Genomic DNA, 12743 nt, shown 5'->3' on the forward strand with positions numbered 1-12743 from the left:
TCTTTCTACCGTCCTTCCTTTTTGTTGGTATAAACCTTTGCTGAGCACTGTGAAAAATCGCTTGGAAGGTTCTCCACTGTTCCTCAACTGTTTCTCCATAAAGTCTTTGCTCCCAGTCTACCTTAGCTAGCTCTTCTCTCATCCCATTGTAATCTGCTTTCTTTAAGCACAAAACACTAGTGTTTGATTTTACCTTCTCACCCTCCACCTGTATTTTAAATTCCACCATATTGTGATCGCTCCTTCCGAGAGGATCCCTAACTATGAGATCATTAATCAATCCTGTCTCATTACACAGGACCAGATCTCGGACCGTTTGTTCCCTCGTAGGTTCCATTACATACTGTTCGAGGAAACTATCGCAGATACATTCTATAAACTCCTCCTCAAGGCTGGCTTGACCGACCTGGTTAAACCAATCGACATGTAGATTAAAATCTTCTGTGGGTCTGCGGGACTGCACTGAGATTATGTGTGTCTAACAAGTGACATTACAATCAGAACCTGGACACATTCTAAGCTGTTTTTGCAGCCAATTATTATTCCACTTACAGTAAATGATCATTGGATTCCCAACTAATTGCCTCAAAATTGAACACATTATCACACACTTCTGAAGAAGTAACATCATTATTGTACAATAATATTGTTGTGGAACAATCATTTATTTTGCCACAGAGATTGTCTCTGAAGCTGGACCCTACCCAACTGGGAAAGCATTGGGCAGTTATACATTGAGAAACAAGTAGGCAGTACATTGCTTAAATTCCAACATTTCCTGTTTTAGGTTTATATTAAATAAATACTTCTGTTTGCCGATTTTTACAAAGTAGGGTGTCTGTTATCCCAAGTATTATTTGTTTTCCCTATCTCCGAGAGACTCCTCCTAACCTCTCCCCTGATGCTTGTTGCTGCCAGGCTTGGCCTTTTACTGAAAAGTCAGGTCTTTGAGGTAGTACAGAATTCACCAGGCATTCAGAATCCCTACAGAGCAAAAAGAGGCCATGCAGCACATCGGGTCTGAACTGATCCTCCGAAAGAGCACCCTGCCGAGGCCTATTCCCACACCTTATCCCCACCTAACCTGCACATCTTTGGACTGTAGGAGGAAACCAGAGCACCCAGAGGAAAGGAGACAGCTGAGGTTTGCTGATACTAGCTGGCTGTTAACTGTGTAAGCATCCAGCTAGCGGTGCCTGTGTGTCTTTGCCCTGAAGACGAACTGTCATTAAATGCACGAACTATGGCTGCTGCAACAAACCAATATTGGGTCAGCTGGTGAAGATGGAGGTGGACCCTGGGGCAGCTGTCTCGCTGGTGCCAGAGACTGTTTATCAAGAAAAGTTCCAACATATTGCTCTGCAACTCTTGAAATAGTGTTAAAAGCCTACCTACCCCCTGTGGAGGGGTCGTATTAAATTAACAATTAATGCAATTAAATGGACAGGCGGCAAATTTGTCTTGCACATAGTCAAAGGAAATTATCCGGAAATAATGAGAAGAACTTGCTGAAAAGGATCAGATTTAATTGGGCTGAGGTAAATCTCATGACATTCCAAATTCCGAATTGGGCAGTACGGTAGCATGGTGGTTAGCATAGGTGCTTCACAGCTCCAGGGTCCCAGGTTCGATTCCAGGCTTGGGTCACTGTCTGTCTGGAGTCTGCACATTCTCCCCATGTGTGCGTGGGTTTCCTCCAGGTGCTCCAGTTTCCTCCCGCAGTCCAAAGATATGCGGGTTAGGTGGATTGGCTATACTAAATTGCCCTTAGTGTCCCAAAAGGTTAACTGGGGGGACTGAAGGCAATACTGCAAATACTGAAAGAGTTTGGAACCTTCTCGGGCTACAAACTTAACCTGGGCAAAAGCGAGACATTCACAGTGAACCCAAAAGAGGGAGGGACAGAGCTGAAAGAACTCCCATTCAAAACCAGAACAGATTCCATTACCTGGGGATCCAAATGGCCAGCTGGCTCTACCAAGCCTACAATACTACCACTGGGCAGCAACAACAGAAAAAGTGAGGGGATGGGTACAAGAACCCGACACAGATTGGGTACAAATGGAGGAGGCATCCTGTAAAGGAACAACCCTCTGGGCCCTGGCCACAGCAGCACTCCCATCCTCCTCAACAAGGTACACAACGAGCCCAGTGGTAGCGGCCATGCTCAGAACGTGGACCCAGTTGAGACAACACTTCAGGATAACCGAAATGTCCCTGAGGGCCCCCATCTGCGGCAATCACAGATTACCCCCAGCCATGCTAGATACCACCTTCAAAAAATGGAGGTGGGACGGGGGCACATTTACGGTCGGGGACTTCTACATAGGGCGCAGACTGGCGATACTGGATGAACCGATGAGGAAGTGGAAACTATCAAGAGGACAGGAATGGAGACACCTCCAAATAAAGCACTTCCTCCACAAAGAGACAGTAGGGTACCCCGGGCCCCAGAAAGCACACTACTAGAGGACCTGATAGGCACAAGCAGCAAGAAGGGGGGGCTATGTGGGAAAATATATGGACAGCTACTGGGCAGAGCCCGAACACCACTGGACGGGACCAGACAAAAATGGGAGGACGAACTGGGGACAGAGGTGGATGGGGACTCTGGAGCGAAGCACTGAGCAGGGTGAACTCCACCTCCCCCTGCGCAAGGCTTAGCCTATTGCAGCTCAAAGTGGTGCACAGAGCGCACCTGACCAGAACCCGAATGAGCAGGTTTTTCCCGGAGGTGGAGGACAAACGTGAGCGGTGCCAGAGGGACCCGGCTAACCACACCCACATGTTTTGGGCTTGCCCCAAGCTTGCTGGGTTCTGGACTGCCTTCTCCGAGGCAATGTCCAAGGTTGTGGAGGTGAGGGTGAAGCCATGCCCAATAGTGGCAATCTTCGGGGTATCGGAGCAGCCAGAGTTACACATGGGGAAGGGGGCCAATGCCCTTGCTTTCGCTTCTCTAATCGCACGCCGGAGAATCGGCTGGCGATCGGCAGCACCACCCACAGCTGCAGACTGACTAGCTAACCTCTCGGAACTTTTCCACCTGGAGAAGATTAAGTACGCCACCCGACGGTCAGAGGAAGGCTTCCTGGATACTTGGGGGCAGTTCGGCGGCCTGTTCCAAAACCTGTTCGAGGCCAGCAACGAGGAGTGAGCCAGGAGAAAAAATAAAGATGAAGAACCAAAAGACCACGCAACCCGGCCGGGGGGGGGGGGGGGTGGGGGGGATTTCATAGACCAATCCAGAGGGCAGCAAAATGTACGTACAGTTAGTCAAATGAACGACAAAACAAACCTTTAAATAAAATAAAGCAAATTAGCGCGGGCAAGAAAAATGTAATGTATATAAGCAACAACTGTTTATAAATATGAGAAAAGCCAATAAAAAAGATATAAGGAATCTTGTATTCAGTAAATACAATCAGGTTGTAGATATTGCTCAGAAATATGATCTAAATGTTTACTGACATGCAATTCCCTGTCTCCCTGTATACAGTACATCCCTCTGAAAGCCTGGTTATATAGAGACGGCTTTGCTCGATTTTCAAATACCCGATTCTCACTGAGCAGCATCGATGATCACTGTATCCTTTACTGACCACAATAAACGTGGGACGTGACAGATATTCAAATGAATAAAGTGTCATAGATAAATCGCACAACAACCTCTCACTCTGAGTAATTCACTGTAACCCACAGTAATCTGTCTGTAACTCACTGTAACCCACAGTGACCTCTGTGTAACTCACTGTAACACACAGTAACCTCTCTCTGTAACTCACTGTAACCCACAGTAACCTCTCTGTAACTCACTGACGCACAGTAACCTCTCTGTGTAACCCGCTTTAACCCACAGTAACCTCTCTGTAATTCACTGTAACCCACTGCATCCTCTGTTTAACTGACTAACCCATAATAACCTCTCTATGCAACCCACTGTATCCAACAGTAACCTGTTTAACTCACTGTAATCCACAATAACCTCTCTGTGTAACTCACTGTAACCCACAGTAACCTCTCTGTGTAACTCACTGTAACCCACAATAATCTCTATATAACTCACTATTACCACATTAACCTCTGTGTGTAACTCACTGTATCCCGCAGTAACCTCTCTGTGTCACTCACTGTGACCCAGAGTAACCCCTCTGTGTGTAACCCACAGTAACCTCTCTGTGTCACTCACTGTGACCCAGAGTAGCCTCTCTGTGTAACTCACTGTAACCCACAGTAACCTCTCTGTGTAACTCACTGTAACCCACAGTAACCTCACTGTGTAACTCACTGTAACCCACAGTAACCTCTCTGTGTAACTCACTGTAACCCACAGTAACCTCTCTGTGTAACTCACTGTAACCTCTCTGTGTAACTCACTGTAACCCACAGTAACCTCTCTGTGCAACTCACTGTAACCTCTCTGTGTAACTCACTGTAACCCACAGTAACCTCTCTGTGCAACTCACTGTAACCTCTCTGTGCAACTCACTGTAACCCACAGTAACCTCTCTGTGTAACTCACTGTGACCCACAGTGACCTCTCTGTGCAACTCACTGTAACCCACAGTCACGTCTCTGTGTAACTCACTGTGACCCACAGTAACCTCTCTTTGTAACTCACTGTGACCCACAGTAACCTCTCTGGGTAACTCACTGTGACTCACAGTGACATCGCTGTGTAACTCACTGTGACCCACATTAACCTCTCTCTGTAACTCACTGTAACCCACCGTGACCTCTCAGTGTAACACACTGTAACCCACAGTAACCTCTCTGTGTAACTCACTGTGACTCACAGTAACCTCTCTCCAACTCACTGTAACCCACAGTAACCTCTCTGTGTAACTCACTGTAACCCACAGTAACCTCTCTGTGTAACTCACTGTAACCCACAGTGACCTCTCTCTGTAACTCACTGTAACCCACAGTAACCTCTCTGTGTAACTCACTGTGACTCACAGTAACCTCTCTGTGTAACTCATTGTGACCCACAGTGACCTCTCTCTGTACCTCACTGTAACCCACAGTAACCTCTCTGTGTAACTCACTGTGACTCACAGTGACCTCTCTGTGTAACTCACTGGGACCCACAGTAACCTCTCTGTGTAACCCGCATTAACCCACAGTAACCTCTCTCTGTAACTCACTGTAACCCACAGTGACCTCTCTCGGTAACTCACTGTAACCCACAGTGACCTCTCTGTGTAACTCACTGTAACCCACAGTAACCTCTCTGTGTAACTCACTGTAACCCACAGTGACCTCTCTGTGTATCTCACTGTGACCCACAGTAACCTCTCTGTGTAACTCATTGTGACCCACAGTGACCTCTCTCTGTACCTCACTGTAACCCACAGTAACCTCTCTGTGTAACTCACTGTAACCCACAGTAACCTCTCTGTGTAACTCACTGTAACCCACAGTGACCTCTCTGTGTATCTCACTGTAACCCACAGTGACCTCTCTGTGTAACTCACTGTAACCCACAGTAACCTCTCTGTGTAACTCACTGTAACCCACAGTAACCTCTGTGTATTTCACTGTAACCCACAGTAACCTCTCTGTAATTCACTGTAACCCACAGTAACCTCTCTGTGTAACTCACTGTAACCCACAGTAACCTCTCTGTAATTCACTGTAACCCACAGTAACCTCTCTGTAATTCACTGTAACCCACAGTAACCTCTCTGTAATTCACTGTAACACACAGTAACCTCTCTGTGTAACTCACAGTAACCTCTCTGTGTATTTCACTGTAACCCATAGTAACCTCTTTGTGTCACTCACTGTAACCCACAGTGACCTCTCTGTGTAACTCACTGTAACCCACAGTAACCTCTCTGTAATTCACTGTAACACACAGTAACCTCTCTCTATAATTCACTGTAACCCACAGTGACCTCTCGGTGTAACTCACTGTAACCCACAGTAACCTCTCTGTAATTGACTGTAACCCATACTCCAATGAAGCTTCCCATGAGGACATTGCCTATGTCCTATTGTCCCTCCTTAATAGGTATCTCCGACTCTAATCTCATCCCAATGCCCCAAATATCTAAAACCCACCCTCTTGCACCATTTTCATCCCCCCAAGTTTGTTACTGGTCACGAACAGTTCATGATATTCCTATGAAGTACCTTGGGATGTTTCATTGTGTTGCAGTTGCTGTAGAATAGAAGTTGTTATTGCTGCACCACACATCAGGTGACACATCAATTGTCCCCATCTTCTTATTTCGACTGTCACCTTAGCTCAGGAAAGCCTGACCATCGGACCTTAATACTTGCTCTCGCTATGTTACTATAGTACTGGTTCCCTATCATCCTCTTTCAGATATTCCGCATCATCTCTCTCTCTCTCTCCACAATGCATGTGGGACTCTCAATGATGGTCACAAAAATGCCTGCCTGCCCCACCCAACTATGGAATCTCCTACACTAACTGCATTTCTCCTCTGCACTGATCCCGCCTGTTCAGTTCTTTGCCCAGTGGTGCCATGGTCTGGACCTCACTCCTTCAGACTGGTGTCATTCCCAGCAGTTTGCAATGCAGAATACCTGTTTGAGAATGGAAGGCATCCTGAAGGCTTCTCCTGCCTTTTCCGACTCTTCCTGATGGCCACCCACCTATTATTCTGAATTCTCTCGGTCTGTGAGGGCCAACCTCCTGGAATGTGCAATCCTCCCTTATACTCCACAGTTATTCCAGCTGTCCCTCAAGCTTGGAAATCCTAGACTGAGCTCATGCAGCTGGAGCAACGTTCTACACATGTGGCCCCTTAGTGTCATGAAGTGTCCTACAGGGCACAGGAATTGCAAATAACAAGTCTCAGCCATCCAGACACAATCATAAAAACGATTCTCTCTTTTTGAATCCAGTTAGCACTTCATAAAAACAATGATTTAATCTTCACTCACAGAGTCTGGAGCACATTGTATGACACTGATCTCAGCAGCCCAAGTTAGAAGGTCAGGTGAGATAGAAGTGGCTGGATCTCAAGGGGTGTAACAGCTCAGTTATCATTCCACAGGTAATTTTGGGCGATATTTAATCTGAGTTTACAGAACAGTCATGGATGATGAAGATCATTCAACCCATGTAAAGAGATCCCAACACCTTGACATTGTAAGAACTAAATATTTTGAAAATTGTGTCTCCACCGCTCTCTTCAGCAGACAATTGGAGACACTGTGTACAAGTATTTTGATAGTTAACTGTTGTACATGAAGCCATTTGTATTCAAAGTGCGGCTCCGCTTTGTTCCCTGACACGTTCCTTGCACAGTTATACATCTAACAAATGTGGCAGTGCAAAAAACCGCCCCCGACTATGATCCAGAAAAGGTAAGAAGCATGAGTCAATGACATGAGACACTGAGGACAGGGAAGGGGGGCCTTAAGGGGAGCGCTGACGTGGGGAGCATGCTGATATGGGGAGCATGCTGATGTGGGGAGCATGCTGATGTGGGGAGCATGCTGATGTGGGGAGCATGCTGATGTGGGGAGCACGCTGATGTGGGGAGCACGCTGATGTGGGGAGCACGCTGACGGGTGCATGCTGATGTGGGGAGCAAGCTGACGTGGGGAGCAAGCTGACGTGGGGAGCAAGCTGACGTGGGGAGCAAGCTGACGTGGGGAGCACGCTGTTGTGGGGAGCACGCTGATGTGGGGAGCACGCTGATGTGGGGAGCACGCTGATGTGGGGAGCACGCTGATGTGGGGAGCACGCTGTTGGGGGGGAGCACGCTGATGGGGGGAGAACGATGATGGGGGGACCATGCTGATGGGGGGAGAACGATTATGGGGGGGAGCGCGCTGATGGGGGGAGCGCGCTACTGGGGGGAGCACGGTGATGGGGGGGAGCGTGCTGATGGGGGCGAGAAAGCTGATGGGGGAGCACGCTGATGGGGAGGAGATCGCTGATGGGGGGAGAACGCTGATGGGGGGAGATCGCTGATGGAGGGGGGAGCACGCTTATCACCGCTGATGGGGGGGCGCGCTGATAGGGGGAGCGTGCTGATGGGGAGTGCGCGCTGATGGGGGAGCACGCTAATGGGTGGGAGCACGGTGATGGGGGGGGAGAACGCTGATGGCGGGAGCACGGTGATGGGGGAGAACGCTGATTGGGGGGAGCACGCTGATGGGGGGAGAACGCTGATGGGGGAGCACGCTGATGGGGGGAGCACGCTGATGGGGGGAGCACGGTGATGGGGGAGCGCGGTGATGGGGGGAGCGCGGTGATGGGGGGAGCGCGGTGATGGGGGGAGAACGCTGATGGGGGGAGAACGCTGATGGGGGGAGCGCAGTGATGGGGGCAGCACGCTGATGGGGGGAGCGCGGTGATGGGGGGAGCACGCTGATGGGGGGAGCACGCTGATGGGGGGAGCACGCTGATGGGGGGAGCACGGTGATGGTGGGGAGAACGCTGATGGGGGGAGCACGCTGATGGGGGCGAGCGCGGTGATGCAGGGCGCACGCTGATGGGGGGTGAACGCTTGGGTCACTGTCTGTGCGGAGTCTCCATTTCCTCCGCGTGTGTGCGTGGGTTTCCTCCGGGTGCTCCGGTTTCCTCCCACAGTCCAAAGATGTGCAGGTTAGGTGGATTGGCCATGATAAATTGCCCTTAGTGTCCAAATGCTGATGGGGGGAGCATGCTGATGGGGGAGCACGGTGATGGGGGGAGCACGCTGATGGGGGGGGAGCACGATGTGGGGGGAGCACGCTGATGGGGGCAGAACGCTGATGGGGGGGGAGCGCACTGATGGGGGGAAGCTCGCTTATGGGGGGGAATCGCGCTGATAGGGGTGAAAGCTGATGGGGGGGAGCATGGTGATGGGGGGAGAACGCTGATGGGGGGAGAACGCTGATGGGGGGAGAACGCTGATGGGGGAGAAGGCTGATGGGGGAGAAGGCTGATGGGGGAGAAGGCTGATGGGGGAGAAAGCAGATGGGGGGAGCACGCTGATGGGGGGAGCACGCTGATGGAGGAAGAACGCTGATGGGAGGAGAACGCTGATGGGATGAGAACGCTGATAGGGGGGAGCACGCTGATGGGAGCACGCTGCTGGGAGGGAGCACGCTGATGGGAGGAGAATGCTGATGGGTTGAGAACGCTGATAGGGGGGAGCGCGCTGATGGGGGGAGCACGCTGATGGGAGCACACTGCTGGGGGGGAGCACGCTGATGTGGGGGAGAGCGCTGATGTGGGGGAGAACGCTGATGGGTGGGAGCACGGTGATGGGGGAGCACGCTCATGGCGGGGAGCACGCTGATGGGGGGAGCACGGTGATGGGAGCGCGGGGATGGGGGGAGCGCGGTGATGGGGGGAGCACGCTGATGGGGGGGAGCACGCTGATGGGGGGGTGCACGGTGATGGGGGGGAGCACGCTGATGGGGGGGGAGCACGCTGATGGGGGGGGAGCGCGCTGATGGGGGGGAGCACGCTGATGGGGGGGGGGAGCACGCTGATGGGGGGGAGCACACTGATGGGGGGGAGCACGCTGATGGGGGGGAGCACGCTGATGGGGGGGAGCACGCTGATGGGGGGGAGCACGCTGATGGGGGGGAGCACGCTGATGGGGGGGAGCACGCTGATGGGGGGGAGCACGCTGATGGGGGGGAGCACGCTGATGGGGGGGAGCACGCTGATGGGGGGAGCACGCTGATGGGGGGGAGCACGCTGATGGGGGGGAGCACGCTGATGGGGGGGAGCACGCTGATGGGGGGGGGAGCACGGTGATGGGGGGGAGCACGGTGATGTGGGGGAGAACGCTGATGGGGGTGCACGCTGATGGGGGGGAGCACGCTGTTGGGGTGAGCACGCTGATTGGGGGTGAAAGCTGATGGGGGGGAGCACGCTGATGGGGGGGAGCACGCTGATGGGGGGGAGCACGCTGATGGGGGGAGAACGCTGATGGGTGGGAGCACGCTGATGGGGGGGAGCACGCTGATGGGGGGGAGCACGCTGATGGGGGGAGAACGCTGATGGGTGGGAGCACGCTGATGGGGTGGAGCACGCTGATGGGGTGGATCACGATGATGGGGGTGCACGCTGATGGGGGGAGCACGCTGATGGGGGGAGAACGCTGATGGGTGGGAGCACGCTGATGGGGTGGATCACGATGATGGGGGTGCACGCTGATGGGGGGAGCACGCTGATGGGGGGAGCGCGCTGATGGGGGGAGCACGCTGATGGGGGGGAGCACGCTGATGGGGGGAGCGCGCTGATGGGGGTTGAAAGCTGATGGGGGGGAGCACGCTGATGGGGGGGAGCACGCTGATGGGGGGAGCACGCTGATGGGGGGAGCACGCTGATGGGGGGGAGCACGCTGATGGGGGGAGCACGCTGATGGGGGGAGCACGCTGATGGGGGGGAGCACGCTGATGGGGGGGAGCACGCTGATGGGGGGGAGCACGCTGATGGGGGGAGCACGCTGATGGGGGCAGCACGCTGATGGGGGGGAGCACGGTGATTGGGGGAGAACGCTGATGGGTGGGAGCACGCTGATGGGGGGGAGCACGCTGATGGGGGAGAACGCTGATGGGTGGGAGCACGCTGATGGGGGGGAGCACGCTGATGGGGGAGAACGCTGATGGGGGGAGCACGGTGATTGGGGGAGAACGCTGATGGGTGGGAGCACGCTGATGGGGGGGAGAACGCTGATGGGTGGGAGCACGCTGATGGGGGGGAGCACGCTGATGGGGGAGAACGCTGATGGGTGGGAGCACGCTGATGGGTGGGAGCACGCTGATGGGGGGGAGCACGCTGATGGGGGAGAACGCTGATGGGTGGGAGCACGCTGATGGGGGGGAGCACGCTGATGGGGGAGAACGCTGATGGGGGGGAGCACGGTGATGGGGGGGAGCACGGTGATTGGGGGAGAACGCTGATGGGTGGGAGCACGCTGATGGGGGGGAGAACGCTGATGGGTGGGAGCACGCTGATGGGGGGGAGCACGCTGATGGGGGAGAACGCTGATGGGTGGGAGCACGCTGATGGGGGGGAGCACGCTGATGGGGGAGAACGCTGATGGGTGGGAGCACGCTGATGGGGGAGAACGCTGATGGGGTGGATAACGGTGATGGGTTGAGCACACTAATTGGGGGGAGCACGCTGATGGGGGGAGCATGCTGCTGGGGGGAGCACGGTGATGGGGGGGAGCGTGCTGATGGGGGCGAGAAAGCTGATGGGGGCGAGAAAGCTGATGGGGGAGCACGCTTATCACCGCTGTTGGGGGGAGCACAGTGATTGGGGGAGTACGCTGATGGGGGGAGCGCGCTGATGGGGGGCCGCGCTGATGGGGGGGCGCGCTGATAGGGGGAGCGTGCTGATGGGGAGTGCGCGCTGATGGGGGAGCACGGTGATGGGGGAGAGAACGCTGATGGCGGGAGCACGGTGATGGGGGGAGAACGCTGATTAGGGGGAGAACGCTGATTAGGGGGAGAACGCTGATGGGGGGAGCGCGCTGATGGGGGGAGCGCGGTGATGGGGGGAACGCGGTGATGGGGGGAACGCGGTGATGGGGGGAACGCGGTGATGGGGGGAGCGCGGTGATGGGGGGAGCGCGGTGATGGGGGGAGCGCGGTGATGGGGGGAGCGCGGTGATGGGGGGAGCGCGCTGATGGGGGGAGCGCGCTGATGGGGGGAGCGCGGTGATGGGGGGAGCGCGGTGATGGGGGGAACGCGGTGATGGGGGGAACGCGGTGATGGGGGGAGCGCGGTGATGGGGGGAGCGCGGTGATGGGGGGAGCGCGGTGATGGGGGGAGCGCGGTGATGGGGGGAGCGCGCTGATGGGGGGAGCGCGCTGATGGGGGGAGCACGCTGATGGGGGGGAGCACGCTGATGGGGGGGAGCACGCTGATGGGGGGGAGCACGCTGATGGGGGGAGCACGCTGATGGGGGGGAGCACGCTGATGGGGGGGAGCACGCTGATGGGGGGGAGCACGCTGATGGGGGGGAGCACGCTGATGGGGGCGAGAAAGCTGATGGGGGCGAGAAAGCTGATGGGGGGAGATCGCTGATGGGGGGAGAACGCAGATGGGGGGAGATCGCTGATGGGCGGAGAACGCTGATGGGGGGAGATCGCTGATGGAGGGGGAGCACAGTGATTGGGGGAGTACGCTGATGGGGGGAGCGCGCTGATGGGGGGGCGCGCTGATGGGGGGGCGCGCTGATAGGGGGAGCGTGCTGATGGGGAGTGCGCGCTGATGGGGGAGCACGCTAATGTGTGGGAGCACGGTGATGGGGGAGAGAACGCTGATTAGGGGGAGAACGCTGATTAGGGGGAGAACGCTGATGGGGGGAGAACGCTGATGGGGGGAGCGCGCTGATGGGGGGAGCGCGGTGATGGGGGGAACGCGGTGATGGGGGGAACGCGGTGATGGGGGGAACGCGGTGATGGGGGGAGAACGCTGATTAGGGGGAGAACGCTGATTAGGGGGAGAACGCTGATGGGGGGAGCGCGCTGATGGGGGGAGCGCGGTGATGGGGGGAACGCGGTGATGGGGGGGAACGCGGTGATGGGGGGAACGCGGTGATGGGGGGAACGCGGTGATGGGGGGAGCGCGGTGATGGGGGGAGCGCGGTGATGGGGGGAGCGCGGTGATGGGGGGAGCGCGGTGATGGGGGGAGCGCGCTGATGGGGGGGAGCACGCTGATGGGGGGAGCACGCTGATGGGGGGGAGCACGCTGATGGGGGGGAGCACGCTGATGGGGGGGAGCACGCTGATGGGGGGGAGCACGCTG

General features: G+C 55.5%; 1 protein-coding gene across 1 annotated transcript in view; it reads left to right on the forward strand.

Annotated features, from left to right (window-relative positions):
* Positions 1 to 12743, forward strand: part of ttll9 (tubulin tyrosine ligase-like family, member 9) — a 401093-nt gene that overhangs the window by 328935 nt on the left and 59415 nt on the right. The window contains exons 6-7 of the mRNA XM_072514478.1: positions 3497 to 3584; positions 7283 to 7341. Coding sequence (XP_072370579.1) covers positions 3497 to 3584; positions 7283 to 7341 — 147 coding nt within the window. The remainder of the gene's footprint in view (positions 1 to 3496; positions 3585 to 7282; positions 7342 to 12743) is intronic.

This window comes from Scyliorhinus torazame, chromosome 8, assembly GCF_047496885.1.
Source record: "Scyliorhinus torazame isolate Kashiwa2021f chromosome 8, sScyTor2.1, whole genome shotgun sequence".
Taxonomy (NCBI): domain Eukaryota; kingdom Metazoa; phylum Chordata; class Chondrichthyes; order Carcharhiniformes; family Scyliorhinidae; genus Scyliorhinus; species Scyliorhinus torazame.